The sequence below is a fragment of the Saccoglossus kowalevskii genome, chromosome 7 (assembly GCF_978046115.1).
Source record: "Saccoglossus kowalevskii chromosome 7, keSacKowa6.1, whole genome shotgun sequence".
Classification (NCBI taxonomy): Eukaryota; Metazoa; Hemichordata; class Enteropneusta; family Harrimaniidae; genus Saccoglossus; species Saccoglossus kowalevskii.
Genome location: NC_140647.1, coordinates 28,113,514 through 28,131,478, shown reverse-complemented (window position 1 = coordinate 28,131,478; position 17,965 = coordinate 28,113,514). Strand labels below are relative to the sequence as shown.

The 17,965-nt window shown below is 35.0% G+C and overlaps 1 protein-coding gene across 1 annotated transcript; it reads right to left on the bottom strand.

Moving 5' to 3' along the window:
• Positions 1–8,248: 8,248 nt before the first annotated feature.
• Positions 8,249–12,861, bottom strand: LOC102808144 (alpha-tectorin-like). The gene is made up of 8 exons (XM_006818554.3): positions 12,725–12,861; positions 12,030–12,051; positions 11,172–11,309; positions 10,928–11,057; positions 10,150–10,220; positions 9,171–9,418; positions 8,664–8,950; positions 8,249–8,432 (listed from the first exon to the last, which is right to left on the bottom strand). The coding sequence occupies exons 1-8, from the start codon at positions 12,782–12,784 to the stop codon at positions 8,423–8,425; spliced, it is 966 nt and encodes a 321-aa protein (XP_006818617.1). The 5' UTR covers positions 12,785–12,861; the 3' UTR covers positions 8,249–8,422.
• Positions 12,862–17,965: the final 5,104 nt, after the last annotated feature.

Below are 17,965 nucleotides of genomic sequence, written 5' to 3'. Positions count from 1 at the left end.
ATGATCTATGCAGCTGTGTGGTTAGGTGACCGATAAATGTTTAAACTAAAGCATAATCGGGCTTGGTTAGTACTTGCATGGGAGACTCCCCGAGTAAACGAGCTGCTGAATTATTTTTTTTTATTTCATCACATCATGGAAAAGATATACGACAACATTTCTGATTTTTTTCTTCCTGTGATGTATATCATTTATAGTAGAAAATCGTGGCATTTTTGTAACTTGTTTAACTATGGAAAGTTTAGATATTCCTTCTTATTTTCAAGTACAAGTTGTTGATGCTGTCGGCACGTAGTGGGTTTTAAGTTGTTAACGCACCGTGCAAAGTTGTTCAAAGTCATTGAAAAGTTGTGCAAAGTTATTGCAAATTTGGTGGATGTATTTGTATAAATGACCTAAGTTGATGGCATATAGAAACGCGCAGTTGTAAAGTCAACAAATAAAAGCCAGTTGAAAGCAGCTTATAAATGTTCACTTGAGTTGACTGTAAAATGTTAGAAAACAGCGTGCAAAGTTGGAAAAAACGAAAGAAATGTTGGCGGAGTTGCTTTTATATATAACCTAAATCATTATCACGACAACCCCGCAGTTAAATGTCGAAAACATTAAGTAAATGATCCGAGAATGACTCATATATAACAAGATTATCACAACAGTCACCGAAAACACTGGGCAAAATCGTTGGTATACGGCGGGTACATTAGCGTATTCGCACACGTATATTCCCGATATTCGAAGATATACGTTAGTCAGCGCACACGTACATTCAACGTATGTACGGGGAATACGCAACGTATATTCACACATTCGGAACATACTGATACGTAAATATACACAGCAGTGTATTTACGGAGACCGGAAATATACAGTGCGCACATTAACGTACACCTAATGCAGAACAAAGCTGTCTAACGTATTCCTACGTATACGTAGTATATACGGACACGTGATAAACCACTGCACAGAGTTAATACTGACGCAGATCGACGTATACGTAGCGTATATGGTCACGCAATAAACCAGTGCACACAATTAACATCGGCGTAGATCTACGTATATTGTGCGTATACTCGGCATATTTAAAGCGCATGCTATTGGCTGATTTTTCAGGAACATTTGCATACAGGTCACATATTTTAGGTCATGCTTCATTTCCGGTTAATCATTCACGTAGTAATTTGGTTCTTGGGCGCCGCAAGTGCATGTAATTTTTCTAGGTACTAGTATTTTGTTTATAAATAAAGTATCGATAGTAATACTCGTGTTTGCTAACGCAACACATTTATTTATAAACACAATACAACAACCTAGCAATATCACGAGCTCCTGTTACAGTCATATACATGTAAAGATAAAGAATTGGTTATTGCCACACCTATGGCCATCCCAGTGATCAGACGTTTTTTTTATGAACACAGGACCAGCAACGAGGCATTAACCCTTTCTTTATCTGTAAGTTACAAGTGACTGTTCTCCTGTGACTTGCATCAGACTAGATTGCATACCACAGGAAATCAAACGCGGGAGGTGATTCACAATGAAATATTTGGCCACTCGATGTTCAACACAAGTAGGACCAGGGAAACGTGAACAGTTCATAATCGGAAATAACGTTTACAGTAGATCTACGGTCAACGATAACACATTGCAACTAATGCAATTTCGTGTTAATTAATATTGAGGAGTTGTTTTGGGGTAATTGAAAAGGTGGGAATAAAATACAGACATTTGTGATTCAAGTGATTAAGTATTTATTTGTAATAACAATACACACACAAATACGCAAATCATACATAAATAAATCATATGGGGTTTTAATTTCAATTTAATTGAAGGTGAAAAATAGGTTCATTTCAAGTGGTTTAAATTTAGTGGACTTCTTTAACAGAAATAACGAAATTCAACAATTAATGCATTTATTGTCAAGTAATTTATAAATTCAATGAAACAAAAGAAATAAAATTCCAGTTATTAGCTAAAATATTGAAAGGGTTCATTTGGGTAGGAATCAGAAAAAAAATCACGCTGGTCATCAAAACTTAGGGCAATCACGTGGGGTTTGACAGGTACATGGTGGTCCTACTTATTTCTGGAGCATGCGGGTCGGTTGCCTCCTTGCCACTCGGTTGTCTTAATCCAAAATCAAGTCGTTCAGTGCCATGACCTGAATGTCGGAGACCTCACAACGAACATTCCTTTCCGATCTTCTTCGCCGTCTTCCTCATCTGACTTGTCCACAACTTTCGTCACCATCTCCCACATCTCTTGTTCTTCCTCTTTAACTTCTTTTCTCGACATTCCGTCAGCTGCAATGATATAAATGTTATACAATGTATATAACTAACACTATATTTATTATTACTGCTATTTTAACAAGCTTGAATAAAACGAATTTAAAATTACAAAAACTATAAATTAACACTTACTCATCTCCTCCTTGGTTCTTTCTTTTTTTTCCAAGCTGTCTAAAAACACTCTCGTCTCTCTCTGTCATTTTCTGGTAACAGTACCTAAAATAGAATATGTAACAGTTTAATTGAGATTTGTCAAGCAAATTTGAATAGGAAAAGGTGTTGTATTATAATGTTTGGTGACCTGGACAGTTTTTACTCAATATATTACCGACTCAACAGTGGGCAATGGGATTCAAACCTACCTCCCGCTCGAAATCAAAACGTGCCAATCATTGTAGTAATAACTTATGTATTTTATATTTAAAATTATAGGGGTGGAAAATATGTTAAGAAAACGCAAGCCAATCACCAAGAATAAAAAATGCACGCGAGCTTTAGCTGGAACAAACGTTGACACATTCAAGAAAAAATATAAAAAAATATAAATAACAGAGCGTGAAAAAAAATAATTGCAATGGTCAAATCCCGTGATTTCAAATGTTTGCCTCAAATATTATGCCACATAAAACTGTTGTTAAAATGCAAGTTGGTATGAAGTATTAGTGCTATATGACTACATCCACCCACACTTGCTTACAGGAAGTCAGTAGAAGACAAAATATGTTTTCGTTAGTGTGGGGGAAACGTTGGTCAGCGTGGGGGGTGTTAACAGAGGTGTTAATCCGAAAATTCATTGTCTGTTCTTGTTTGTGTTTGGTTCAGGCAACGTTTCGAGAATCGCGTCGTAGCTTCTTCGTTGGTAGTAGGAGCGTGTAAATGGCGAGCGCCGGGTTACCACGAACGTTGGGTTACCGCTATCGCCATTTATACACTACCATATTTTATTTAATAAAAAAATAAAACAAGAGACTGTATGCATGTCTAACGCCAACTTTACACTAGCTTGTATCGGTTAATTGCTGAACAGCCTGAGCCCTTTGTCAATTTGAGTAGAGCTCTTTGAAAACAATGAAGGATCAGACAAAAGCATGGAACAACGGACATCACATGGTATAACCAGGCCGACATGAATTACTAGTAATTTGGGTGAAGAGGTCAATTAATTAGATCGGATATCAATTTTCGACTTTCGCATACTTACGTTTTTTCTGACACATAAAATACAATTGCGTATATAGCGATTTACAGGCTATAATCAAAATCGATCCACTGAATACAAGTTATAATAGTTACAATGAAATGGTATGAACTACGTGTGAAAAATTGAACAATGACTTTTCTATGTCTGTTTGAAATGACACAGCTAGACACGCTACATCGACTGAAAGTTAAACACAACTTACACAAATACTGCAGGTTTAATCCGGACACGCTGATTTTCAGAACTTCAAAAAGGGTTGATATTATTCTCTTGTGGTGACTTGGTTTCGGTTTTTAAAGTAGCACGCTTTCTTCTGTCTGTTTTGATGTAGCCATGACTTCCTTGCGCAAACGATTTACTGTTGTAACTAAAGATCGCATAATGTTGGTGATCCGAGATGCTTGAAGACTGTGGGCGAGATCTATCAAAACTTCCGAATAAACTTCGACTTGGTGAAGATGAGATGGGGATTGAGATCAGCCTGAACGTCAGACAATTGACAACTACGATGGAAATGGGACATCTTGTTCCTGGATTAATGCAACAATTACGTAACTGATTTCAAAAAGGCTCATCACTTCAGTCACGTTAGCGTATAGCATTTTGTTAGTAGGGGTGTGCGATTGCGAAATTCGACATTTCACAGTTTCATCATGTTCGATTATTATTTTATTTTCACCAGTAATATAGATATTTGTTATTTTACTATTCTGTACGTACTAAAAAAGTAGTGTTTGATTTGTTAGTGACGACGGTTCCAACTCAGCCCATAATGATAACGTCCAACCAGTGTATTGCGCCCTCATTATTTTGGACAGTGTTCTACGGACGCCCGTTCGTGCAAAGAATTGTGAGACACTCTACCACGAGTATCTCTCACGTACACCATATGGAAAACGACAAATTTCTAGTAAAATGTATTTCGGAATTCAAATGATAGTAAAAGACAAACATTTATTGACATTTATAAATGAAACCTGACAGATTCGGAAAAAGGTCGTCGTTACCCAAGTATAAATAGGCTTCTAAACAATATGAATTATTTCTTTGCAATTCTCGCTGCAGTAAACAGTAGATGTATGTGACTATGAATATCACTGCAGTTATTCAATATTGTATTTATTGACAATAATTAAAGTTAAAATTAAGATTTTGTTGAATAAAGGTACGAAAAAAACATGAACCGGTAAATCGTTGCGCTGCTAAGCATGAATAATTAACTGATGTCAATCGATGTCACGTGATGTGAATGCACTAAAACATGAATCGTCAGTCTATTTACACAGTTCCTAATATGTTGCCAAGTACCACATAGCAGGTTCAACCATAGACTGTCTATGGTTCAACGAAGACAATGAGAATAGTGTTTGCAAATCTGAAACGTCACTGCAAAGAATACTAGCCAGAAATATCCATAGTTGTTTGAAATGAAAATGCGATGTTTAGCGTTGTTCACTGTATGTGTTCCGACTACTAGTAGAGTGACTGGGGTGATATAGATCGTATTCTGAAAATAACGCAGCGTACGATGGTAAATGGAATAGAAATGAAAATCCGTGATCAAACGATCCATAGAAATGACGATGACGGCAAATTCGACCAATTTTGTTACATGTGTCTCAGTGAGAATTCATTTCACTTTCTTGGTATGGACTTTGTGGCTATTCTTATCAAAATGCCATTCGTGCCGGAACCGATCGGCCAACATTCACGTGTATGAGACCACAAGCCGGCCCGAGAAACACGCACACGACCCGAGTGGAAAGTATTTTAACACTCGCCAAAATATTCACACCTCGTATTGTTCGCATTCATTCAGGCTTGCGAATGATATTGCAATTAATCAGCGCATACTCTATTTCCTGTCTTGTGTTCGAATTCATCAGTGTATAGTGAGACAAATGAAGACGTCACGTTAATATCAAAGCGATGGTACACTTCAGTCAGGAAATATTTTTTTTTAATTTAGAAATTAGTAACAACCGTTTCTAAATTGTACATGTACATAGCCATTTCTCAATTACATGTACTCGGCAAAACAGGAGACGTTTTTAGATCGATTCTGATGCCGTGCGAGTCGACAGTTCCGGTAATTATTTATTATAACTACTGGCGGCCGCGATCCCAAATAAAACAGGACAATTCCACGCGCACAGTATTCTCCACGTATGCGTAAATATACAGACTTCGTAAAACAACGTTAATTGTACTACGAGAATGCATGTAAAATACGTACGTGTACGCTGCGTGCCACCCAAGGCGGGCATGTGTGAAAGAAACCATAAAAATACGTAGCGCATATGTACGTATATTCCACGATTTGTATACGTAATCATATCTACGTATACTAAACGTATACCGTGAATATACACAAAATGTATATTTGCGTATACAATCGTATATCAACGATTTTTCCCAGTGAAAATCGACAACAAACTGCTTACAAAGTTGAGAAAAGCGATTGAAAAGTTGATAGTTTCATCCGGGATTGTTACCTGTGATATCAAATTAACAAGGCCCATAGTTAAAATTTCGAAAATGTGGATAAATGTTTCGTAAATTCATGTTAAATAACCGTTGTCTTACTCCAAGTATGCACAGGTCATAGGTCAATTCTAGAAGATACTTGTGTAAGTGATATCGATTTTAAAACACAATCGGGCGTGGTTAGTACTTGCATGTGAGACTCCCAAAATAAACGAGCTGCGGAATATGTTTTTTTTGTTTCCTGTCACAAACATGGAATAGATATACGGCAACATTGCTGATTTTTTCTTTTTGTGATGTAATTCATTTATAGTAGAAAATCGAGGCATTTTTGTAACTTTTTTAACTATGGAAAGTTTAGAAATTCCTCCTTATTTTCAAGTACAAGTTGTTGATGCTGTCGGCACGTAGTGGGTTTTAAGTTGTTAACGCACCGTGCAAAGTTGTTCAAAGTCATTGAAAAGTTGTGCAAAGTTATTGCAAAGTTGGTGGATGTATTTGATTAAATGATCTAAGTTGTTGGCATACACAAACGTGCAGTTGTAAATTCAACACATTTAATAAAAGCCAATTTAAAGCAGCTTATAAATGTTCATTTGAGTTAACTGTAAAATGTTAGAAAACAGCGTGCAAAGTTGGAAAAAACGAAAGAAATGTTGGCGGTGTTGCTTGTATATATAACCTAAGCCATTATCACGACAGCCCCGCAGTTAAATGTCGACAACATTAAGTAAATGTTCCGAGAATGCCTCATATATAAGAAGACTATCATAACAGTCACCGAAAAATCGACAACAAACTGCTTACAAAGTTGTGAAAAGCGATTGAAAAGTTGATACTTTCATTCGGGATTGTTACCTGTGATATCAAATTAACATGTCCCATAGTTAAAAGTTCGAAAATGTGGGTACCTGTTCCGTAAATTGATGTTAAATTACCGTAGTCTTACTCCAAGTATACACAGGTCATAGGTCAATTCTAGAAGATACTTGTGTAAGCGATATCGATTTTAAAACACAATCGGGCGTGGTTAGTACTTGCATGTGAGACTCCCAAAATAAACGAGCTGCGGAATATGTTTTTTTTGTTTCCTGTCACAAACATGGAATAGATATACGGCAACATTGCTGATTTTTTCTTTTTGTGATGTAAATCATTTATAGTAGAAAATCGTGGCATTTTTGTAACTTGTTTAACTATGGAAAGTTTAGATATTCCTTCTTATTTTCAAGTACAAGTTGTTGATGCTGTCGGCACGTAGTGGGTTTTAAGTTGTTAACGCACCGTGCAAAGTTGTTCAAAGTCATTGAAAAGTTGTGCAAAGTTATTGCAAAGTTGGTGGATGTATTTGTATAAATGACCTAAGTTGATGGCATATAGAAACGCGCAGTTGTAAAGTCAACAAATAAAAGCCAGTTGAAAGCAGCTGATAAATGTTCACTTGAGTTGACTGTAAAATGTTAGAAAACAGCGTGCAAAGTTGGAAAAAACGAAAGAAATGTTGGAGGAGCTGCTTGTATATATAACCCAAGTCATCATCACGACAACCCCGCAGTTAAATGTCGAAAACATTAAATAAATATTCCGAGAATGCCTCATATATAAGAAGATTATCATAACAGTCACCGAAAAGTCGACAACAAACTGCTTACAAAGTTGTGAAAAGCGATTGCAAAGTTGGTAGTTTCATTCGGGATTGTTATCTGTGATATCATATTAACAAGTCCCATAGTTAAAACTTCGAAAATGTGAATAAATATTTCGTAACATTTCTGCATTTTTTCTTCTGTGATGTCAATCATTTATAGTAGAAAATCGTGGCATTTTTTTAACTAATGGAAAGTTTCGAAATTCCTTCTAATTTTCAAGAACAAGTTGTTAATGCATACAAATAACATACATTATTAATGCAATACTACAGCTTAGTTATAGTCTGTAAATTTGTTCGTGCTAATGCGATTTACAGACTTTAGACAAAAGTGTGGGATCATATCCGATAACCCACACTTTCTTGTCGCGTATCCATTAATGAAAATGGAAAAGTTGCTTGCGTTGTTACTTTCTGAATTAAACGTAATATTACAACTTAGATGCGAACGACCACTGAAATGGTGTTCAACTCGATCTCGTCATTACATCCCATATTATAAGTACCATGGTTACATATGTCGGGGGACGGTGGACGTGATGATGGCGAGACTCTCAGCTTGCTTGTTCCCAATAAACATTTCACATGGGTCAATACAACACACTGACACAGTGATAATTCATAAGAAATTTTGCAATTTAAGCAGTTTCAAAAGTATATGCTATTTTGTTAAAGTTTAAAGAAATTGTCCATCGTGCTGCACAACTAAATTACACAAAACACACTTGTACCCATATCAACACCTTTAATTGTCAACGTTAAATGGTCAGCTTCTTTTATACGACGAAACTGTTAGTCACATCTAAAAAAATAAAAATAAAATATTAATTTCAATCACTAGGCGTAATTATGTGTATTATGTAATATTTTAGAATATCAAGTAGTCCTACAATTGTTTAAAATGTACACCGATAAGGTGATCACATGTGTGTCAAAGCACATAGTTAGACTGCTGTTGCAAAACACATGTGAACTTGGTCTCGACATGAGTTTTTTAAACTCAGTCTCTTTTATAATTGGTCAACTAACTTACTTTTTTCCCTCTACTTCCCAGCTTCTTCCAAACTCAGTGGCATCATAGACTACATCACCATCAGGTGTTAAGAAGTCGTTACGAGAGTTACCATCATCATCACCCAGTAGACCACAGAGATGACCACGGTAGTCAGATCCATCGATAGATACTCGTAAGCTGTGCTTCTTCAATGTCCAGTGCAGAGTGAATGTGGTATCCTTGGAGGTGAAGGTCAGTGTGATTGTTTTATCGTCCTTGTGAACGTGTATTGGTCTTGCTTCAGTCATATGTTCGTCAGCTCTACCCTAAAGGATACAAATATTATATTTCATGAACTGCTTTTAATATTCAGAAATCTTTCAAACATTAAAGTTGCACTGCCGTCTTATGTGTTTTGGAGAAAACCAGACACTTTAAGCTCTTTAAAGGCTTTCACTTGTGCATAGTTCGTGAGAAAAATTGCATCCAAGAGAATCCTGAACTCGAACTCAGAAGTTTTTTTTCAAAAATATTGTAAACACTTACCGCAACGACATCCAATCGATTAATAATAACAAAGTCACCTCCAACAGTTACATTAACCGAAACAGTTCGCGTTCTGACTTGTTGAATACTACTGTCCTCCCTGGGCTCAAATTCAGCTGTTACTTCAAAATCAGGATTTGATGACGAGCAGTCTTTAAACAGAGTATACCAACATATACCTTGAAAACTAAATGGACGACCGTCGAATGTTGTCATATGTGGATCACCTGATACACCTGGACCTGTGTCTGTAAAACACGTAAAATGGGGTTTATATTACAGAATAGGGTTTAATGCATAAATAATTTCGAAACAGAAACATTTAATTTTGATTGTATTATTCAGAAAATATTACTCAGACCATATTTTCCATCTTGAATGAATTGCGTTATGTCCGGTAATTAGATAAAATAACAATCCAAGTACTAGAAAAAGGTCAAATATTGTAGGTAATTTAAATGTTCTTCAGTTGGTACCAACAAAAATGACCGTCAACATCTTGTTAAGAGTGATAAAAAACACGATACTAGTTTTATCCCATAAGTAGTATTTTGTTATATCGGAATAAAATGATATTATATCACCAGAGAAATTAATATGCTATCATATCAAAAGTCAAAAAATAAAATATTATATGTAATATAAATATTGTTCAGCTTATACTAACACCATACTTTATGCAGAAAGTAAAGTGTTTATCTTACATCAAAATAGATTTTAATATCTTGTTAATTAGAACTAGAGAACTATCATACGTGTTTTAAATTGTTCAACGTCCAATACCATTGTTGGTGATTAATCAAAATGTGGAAGCAATGACGACAAAGAAACGAACACGAGGGACAATAACAAGTGTCGGGTTAGCTTTCAACACAATCTTGGAGGCCATTTGCGTTGTGAACTAATCATGTGATGAAAGCAACTTTCACACCTCTTGTGTAAAATTGTAACATAGTAAATTATAAAGCAATACACTTACCAGACACACACAGGTACCCAAAGGTATAATAAGTTCCAACATTTTCCCATTCACCCGAACCTGGGTACATTCTGTAAGGAATTAGCTGATTAGTTATTTAGATTCACCCGAGTAATTGTCTCATCACTCCAAAAAAATTATCAACCATTCCATACAAATTATGTATTATGGTAATATATTGTCAGATTCATCTCCCAACTGTTTGCCCACTAATACAGTTTGCTGTATATTGATCAGTATTATGTAGTCGGTAGTTATATGATTAACTTTTGCCGACAAGGTCAAAAAGTGTATATATTACATGTTACATGTCACAGCTACCGATCTAATGCCATATGTCACAGCTGAATGTCGAAGATACATGTCACATGTCACAGCCACCGATCTAATGTCACATGTCGCAGCTACGGATTTAATGTCACATGTCACAGCTGAATGTCGAAGATACATGTCACATGTAGTAGCAACCGATTCAATGTCACATGTCACAGCTGCCTGTCGAGTATACATATTACATGTCACAGTCACCAATCTAATGTTACATGTCACATCTACCGATCCACTGTCATATGTCACAGCTGAATGTCGAGCATACATGTTACATGTCACAGCTAGATGGCAAATTTGTTTTAAAACATTGATTATTGCAATGTCAAGAATAAATGCGTAAAACATTTTAGTAAACTCTGTAAGTATTTCATATCATAATATTCATTGTCACACTAGTACACATTTAATGTAATTTGTCCTTATATTGAATACAAATGAATACACTTACACTACACTTGAGACCTGGTTATAGACGAACGGAGCATTTGACATCCAGTTACTGAAAGTCAGGGCTCCACCAGTTGCATACTCAAAGGTGTTGTCTTCTTGTGGATCGATAACACCAATCCAAAAAGGACCTGTTTGGACATAATCAAACACAAATAATCAGTGATAAATACCAATCATATTAACTATAATGAAAAGAATAATCGATTGACACATCATTGTGAAATATATTAGTCATATCCCACGTGAATATCCTGTTGTCGCTTGTATTGCTGCATCTAGATCTGCCTGTGAGCGAATCTCTGCAAGCTTTGAGTTCTGGGTCTCACAAGCAGCTTTAGCATTGTACCAATCCACTTCAGTCGATACGAGTTGATATGCCGCTTAAAATAAAAAAAATAAGAAATATTTATATTAGTCATAATTATTGTTCAAATAGTATATTACTAATATTTACTAACTGGCTTTTAAACTTTCTATAGCGAATTGTGTTATTATAAACTGTTATTGCCGTTTAAAACCGTATGTGGAAATAAGTCTCCGGCTATATGACCAAATGTGGAAAAGATGTAGGCACGTTTAGGGCACTCACTTTTCCTCTAGACAGATTATACTGAAGTGAATAACATGCGAACAGTTTTAAACATGTCTCTCCCGTGAAATTTATAAATTAATTGTGCTGTATATTTATAATTAATGAATATTCTAATTTGAAATATGCCCATAGGGTTGTAAGCTATACGAAATAAACATTATCATCTTTCATAATGTCATGGGTGAATGACTATTTTTGTTCGGTCAAATGGCGGATGGGTATATGTAATACAATAAGCCAAACCTTTTCACCCTTACTTGTCAATATCTTCAAAAACTCGAAAAATATTCAATGTAAACATAAATTGAAATATTAATTTTGTTTTAACTGCGAAATACCAAGCCTTGCATTAAGGGTTGAAGGGTGAAGGTTGTACTAATATGAGGTTGGACACTATAAAAGTCAATGTAGTTAGGATTGGTAGCACATGACAGATTTATGGGGTATAAGAACGAATAATTAATTAATTAATTTAGCTATCTAAGTTATTATCCAAATTTATACTCACTTGCTCGCTTCTCAACCGATCTCTGCGAAAAAAAAAAACAGTAATAGAAGTTCCTAATGATATCATGAGCTCGTATTCTTTATCATTACTATAGACTAGCAGTATGTAACGTTTTAGAAAGAAGGAACAAAACTAAACACAATATTTGGCACTGTGTGTTGATAAGTAGTGTAAATTGCAGGCTGATATTTCACATACATCGTATGCAGTAAGTCGGACATGAAGGTTCATAATCCCATTAGTATTCAAGTTTTAAAAATGTAAACATCATAGCCGCAATTACATAATATAAATATATTTAATTGTTTAAAATAAAAGTTATATTCAAACATATTATTAATGTCTAATCAAAACAAAATGGGGTGGAACAAACATGTTTGATTTGAGGTAAAACCAAAAAATACAACCAAGCTCTGGCAAGTTTGCGGTGTACAATGCCACTCATTCCAAAACCGTAGATAGGGTTGTGGGGTTCTGTTAATATCCGTGATTATAAATCGCACAAGTTCATTTTTATATTTTCACTCTTGAAATAATATATTTCGCAATTTCAATTTTCCTTGAGAGAACGCTCCCTTTAAAAAGTGAACAGTGTTATTTTTAACTGTGATTTTTTATTACTGTTCGAAGCGCCGGGGTAGTTAGTACATTTAATCAAATTAAAAAATAGACATATTTGTGGTGTGTTAACTTACCTCTGTCGAGACTGCTCCAGTAAAACTGGCAATAGTGAGTATCATCAGTATGCACAACATTCTTGTTATCGTTGAAAGACGTCTTCGTCGCCGTATGATTTGCAATACACGTCAACCCAGTAGATATTACTATTTTAGAGATGCAGTCTATTATGTTCAGATACACCACCTGCATGCATTTTTATTGGTGTGTAATTTGCATAATCCCAGTAGTTCCGGTATACCATATTGGTAATTGCATACTGAATAACTGGCTTTAGTGGTTTATATCATATTTCACTACCATAATGATTTATTTTGCAATTAGTAATGCTAATTGCTATTATTAATTACAGTTTGGGCAGATATGTTGAAAAAATTGAGAGAAATAATCATTTTAATTTTCAAATCGTAATAGGCAACATGGATATTGTGAACATATGTTACCGATTTATCTGTTGTTACTAATCCAGATAACTGATCTAGCTTATTAGCTCTGAAATGATTTAGATTTTTTTCTTTTGTTTATATTGTGTAGACAAAACGTAAATATATTTGAAACATAGTTAAATATAATTGCTATCACCATTTTAACATTTTTAACTACTGCATTTGAATATAAACTGAAGTAGTATCGTAATTGAGACGTAGCTTGGTGACTGGGTATATTTTCGTCACGCGGTATTGTAGTTCCTTTGCTCTGATTTCGATGTGAACAAACAAAAGCGTTCGAATGCGACGTCAATAATATTTTATTAATTTCTATTTTAATTTGTTATTTGCTACTCAGATAAACTTACAAAGAACAAATCACTGATCATGAAGCCCAAGTACCGACAGAGTTAATTAACATGAAAGAAGGAACCATAATCACCCGATTTGTTTTTCGATCTGTGCTTTATTCAACGTCCACTGTAGATAGGAAGAGCACACGGGACCGACACTATTAGACACTATGTACTTTATTTGATATTGCTGAAAAATTAACCCTCAGCCTCCTTGATGCGGGTTGAGCCCCGCCGGGATGAACCCGCTAACCACTGTGCTACTGTTTTGGTAAATTCTTTGTTTTCGTCAGTAAAGGGGTGTTTGTGTTTGCTGTGTCTGCTTTGTTGGAATATCACGATATAACAAATGATGCGTGGCCAACATATTGTCCTACTTCTGACAGACGTACCAATTCGTTAACTCAATGGAAGCTTTGTTATTTTTTTTCACCGATTAGAATGGACTGTGTAGATATGATTTGTTCAAATGACACGACACAGCACACATGTGTGCTATGCAAATTTTGTCCTAATACGAATCTGTGTTCTGGCAATTTGTGTCATATTTTGATTCAACTAGTTGACAAACATGACAAACGTCCCCGCACTCATTCCCGGCACACACAAGTATAGTATGCATTAGTTTGATGGAAGCTGCAACACAGTAGCTAATAACTGAGGGTATTCAAAATGCCACCATGATAGGATGGGGGTTCACATTGCATTGAATGTGTGTAGAGTCGGCTTTCAGTAATTAAAATTGAGAATAGCTAAAAAGTAATCAAACTTGTGGTGTGCCAATATTGTTGTTATTATGCATTTTTAATATTGTCACATTATTATATGTCGATCAGTTCATTACCTAAATGCCTTCAATTAAGCACTGCTTGAAATATTTATGCATTTTAATGACGTCACAAAGGACGCAGTTCGTTTGGTTTGAGGGATTTCTTTTGATATGATACATCTCAATCTCCAGGATATATAATTAGTACTGCTGCAAGTCACCAAAGCTTTGAATTAGTTATTGTACTCACCAAGGCAAATAATTAGTCGCCAGAGTAAATAATTACTAAAGCAATAAGCACAATTAGAACTGCTGCAACTTATCAGAAACAGACAAATACTCAAAGGGCATATAATTACTGCTCATATAAGCACTCAGGTCATATAATTTACTAGGGTATATAAGTATTACATCTGGGCTATAATTAATATTCATATATGCCACCAGAGCAAATAAAATCCTGAGTATCACCAAGACATATAATCAATAGCATTTAAAGACACCAGGACAAACAATTAGCACGCTGTACCCATGGCATTTATTGTGTACCTCTATTATTCATTCATATAAGTCTGGAAGTCACCAGGACATAGGAATAGTACCCTGGAAGTCAACAGGACATATAAATGGTACCCCTTAAATACACTAGAGCATACAACTAGTTGCCCTGGTAGTCACAATGGCAAATAATACTAGTTTAAGTACTGTAATTTTTACCCTGAAGGGCATATAAATTACTACCCGTATAAGATTAGAATTAGTCACAAGGGTATATAATTATGACTTCTGAAAGTCACTAGGGACTACAATTAATATCCCTGTATGCCACCAGGGCAAATACTTAGAATATTGAAAATCACCAAGGCAAATAATTAATAGTAGTCATCAGAGCATGTAATTAGTACTCCTTGAATACACCAAGAAAACCTTTTATAATAATGCAATTCAAACTAAGACCACTTAGAGAAAAATAAATTAAAATTGATCACCGGATAATATCGTTAATATTTGGTATCTCGTGAATAAATGTATCCTATAAAGCATTTTCTCATTTTCCTTTGCATTTCTTATATAGAGCATTATTTATTTTATTTAATATTACAGCTATATTATTACAGATTCAAAGTAATCCCAAGACATTAAACAAATAAAGTAGGACAGAACGGTTCCAGATGTTCAATCTGATTAACAAAATTATGGAATTCTCAATACCTAATTTTGTTGTTTGTAATTGATTTTCAACAGCTCTAACCAACGACTCCATGATCGGATTGAAAACAGTCGGACAGTCCTATATAAATTGCCTATCTATTTAACCATCGTACAATATTACAAAAATGAAGCGAAACATTACTATTTTAGTAACACTGATCTGTATTTATTTTTATTTTCCCATTTTGTCAAATATCATGATATAACAAACGATCAGCTGATCCACATGCTGTCTTCATCCTGCAAAACGTGTCATATTACTTATCTCCACTATAGCCATATGAATTAGTGTATGGACTGTGTATGTATGTTTTGTTCAAATGACACGACTGGACAAGCGAGCTATGCACATCTTGTTGTAATCTGTGCTTTTACAATTTAATACACTATTTACTTATTTTAATTCAATTGTATAATATCAAATAACAATTTGCATCCCGACATGTTTAGATTCAACAATTTGACAAACACGACAAACGTCCCAACACTAAATCCCGACAACACGGGCACATTGTAATCGACATGCTGTCTCTATCTTGCAAGACTTATCAGAAGCAGTTTTACAAATTGTATGGGGCGTGTGTATATGTTTTGTTCAAATGAGACGACAGAACAGGGGAGCTATGCACATCTTGTTGTAACTATGCTTTTCCAATTACATTGAAAATTTTGTTTATTTTTTTAAAACGGCGCGTAAAAATACATTCCATTTTACACTAAAATAAGGAAGAGTTGGTTACTTAGTTCGACCATTTGCCAACAAGAAGTCTGGTACGTGGCGTGTCAAAAATGCAATATTATGTGGCATACACATGTTTATTTGTAAGTCATTTAGCTGATTTGTTTTTCTTCGTATCGGGAAACAAGCGCACACGCGATCGTAATAGGTGACGACAATCAGTTTCCGTCGGTGGTGGCGCTGTTAAATATTCCTCAGGTTTCCATCCTTTTGTATAGGTAGTGACAAGACCAATATTCTTAAATATCCCCGAAACTGCCTTCTGGTATAGTTGTTTACAAATAATTATATATGAATTTTGGTAACGTAACCCAGTCGAAATCATAAAAAGATTGATGGTTATTCGAATAAAAAACAAAAGTCTACATCATGTGTATCGTTTTATCCCGGTATGTGAACAAAACAAACAAAATTGATAATAGTAAGACAGAAAACTAATAATATCAGTACATCATGTGTATGACCCCATTCTTTATGATTATATTCCAACAGAATGAAACCAGGGTTACTAAAAAGGTAAAGATTTACTGAAGTTATTATATGATGGTGTGGTGTAGAGTGACGTGAAAATGGAAAAAAATAGTATTACCGCAATATGTGCATTAGTACAGTGTAAATTAGAAATATCCATTCTATGTTATTAGTACAGTGTAAATCAGAAGTATCCATGATATTATTTACAAATTGTATATGAAACATTTCTTGACAAAATTTCACCAGAAGATACAATTAGTAGCTTGAAAACCACCAGGACATACATTAAGTATATAAATTAATAAACGCCGCTCGGACTGATAAATACGATATATAGAAGATAATATTTGGTAATCGTAGTCCTAAATAACTATTAAAAATAGCTAGACGTTTCGCCAGGACAAATAATAGTAGCTTGAAAGCCACCCGGCCATGTAATTAGTAACTTGAAAACCACCAGGACATATGATAGTAAATTGAAAACCACCATGACATATAATAGTACCCTGAAAGTCACCAGGACATATAATTAGTACTTACAAAACCACCAGGACATATAATTAGTACCTACAAAATCACCAGGACATGTAATTAGTAGCTTGAAAGTCACCAGAACATATAATTAGTACCTTGAACCACCAGTACATAGAATTAGTAGCTTGAAAACCACCAGGACATATAATTAGTAGTTTGAAAACCACCAAGACATATAATAGTACCTTGAAAGAACCAAGGACATATAATTAGTAGCTTGAAAGCCACCAGGACATATAATAGTACCTTGAAAATCACCAGGACATATAATTAGTAGTTTGAAAACCACCAAGACATATAATAGTACCTTGAAAGAACCAAGGACATATAATTAGTAGCTTGAAAACCACCAGTACACATAATTAGTAGCTTGAAAGTCACCAGGACATATAATTAGTAGCTTGAAAGCCACCAGGATATATAATTAGTACCTTGAAAACCACCAGGACATATAATAGTACTTTGAAAACCACCAGGACATATAGTAGCTTGAAAGCCACCAGGACATATAATAGTATCTGGAAAACCACCAGGACATATAGTTAGTAGCTTGAAAGCCACCAGGACATATAATAGTATCTTGAAAACCACCAGGACATATAGTTAGTAGCTTGAAACCCACCAGAACATATAATAGTATCTTGAAAACCACCAGGACATTTAATTAGCACCTTGAAAGCCACCAGGACATATAATAGTACCTTGAAGGCCACAGGACATATATTAGTACCTTGAAAACCACAAGGACA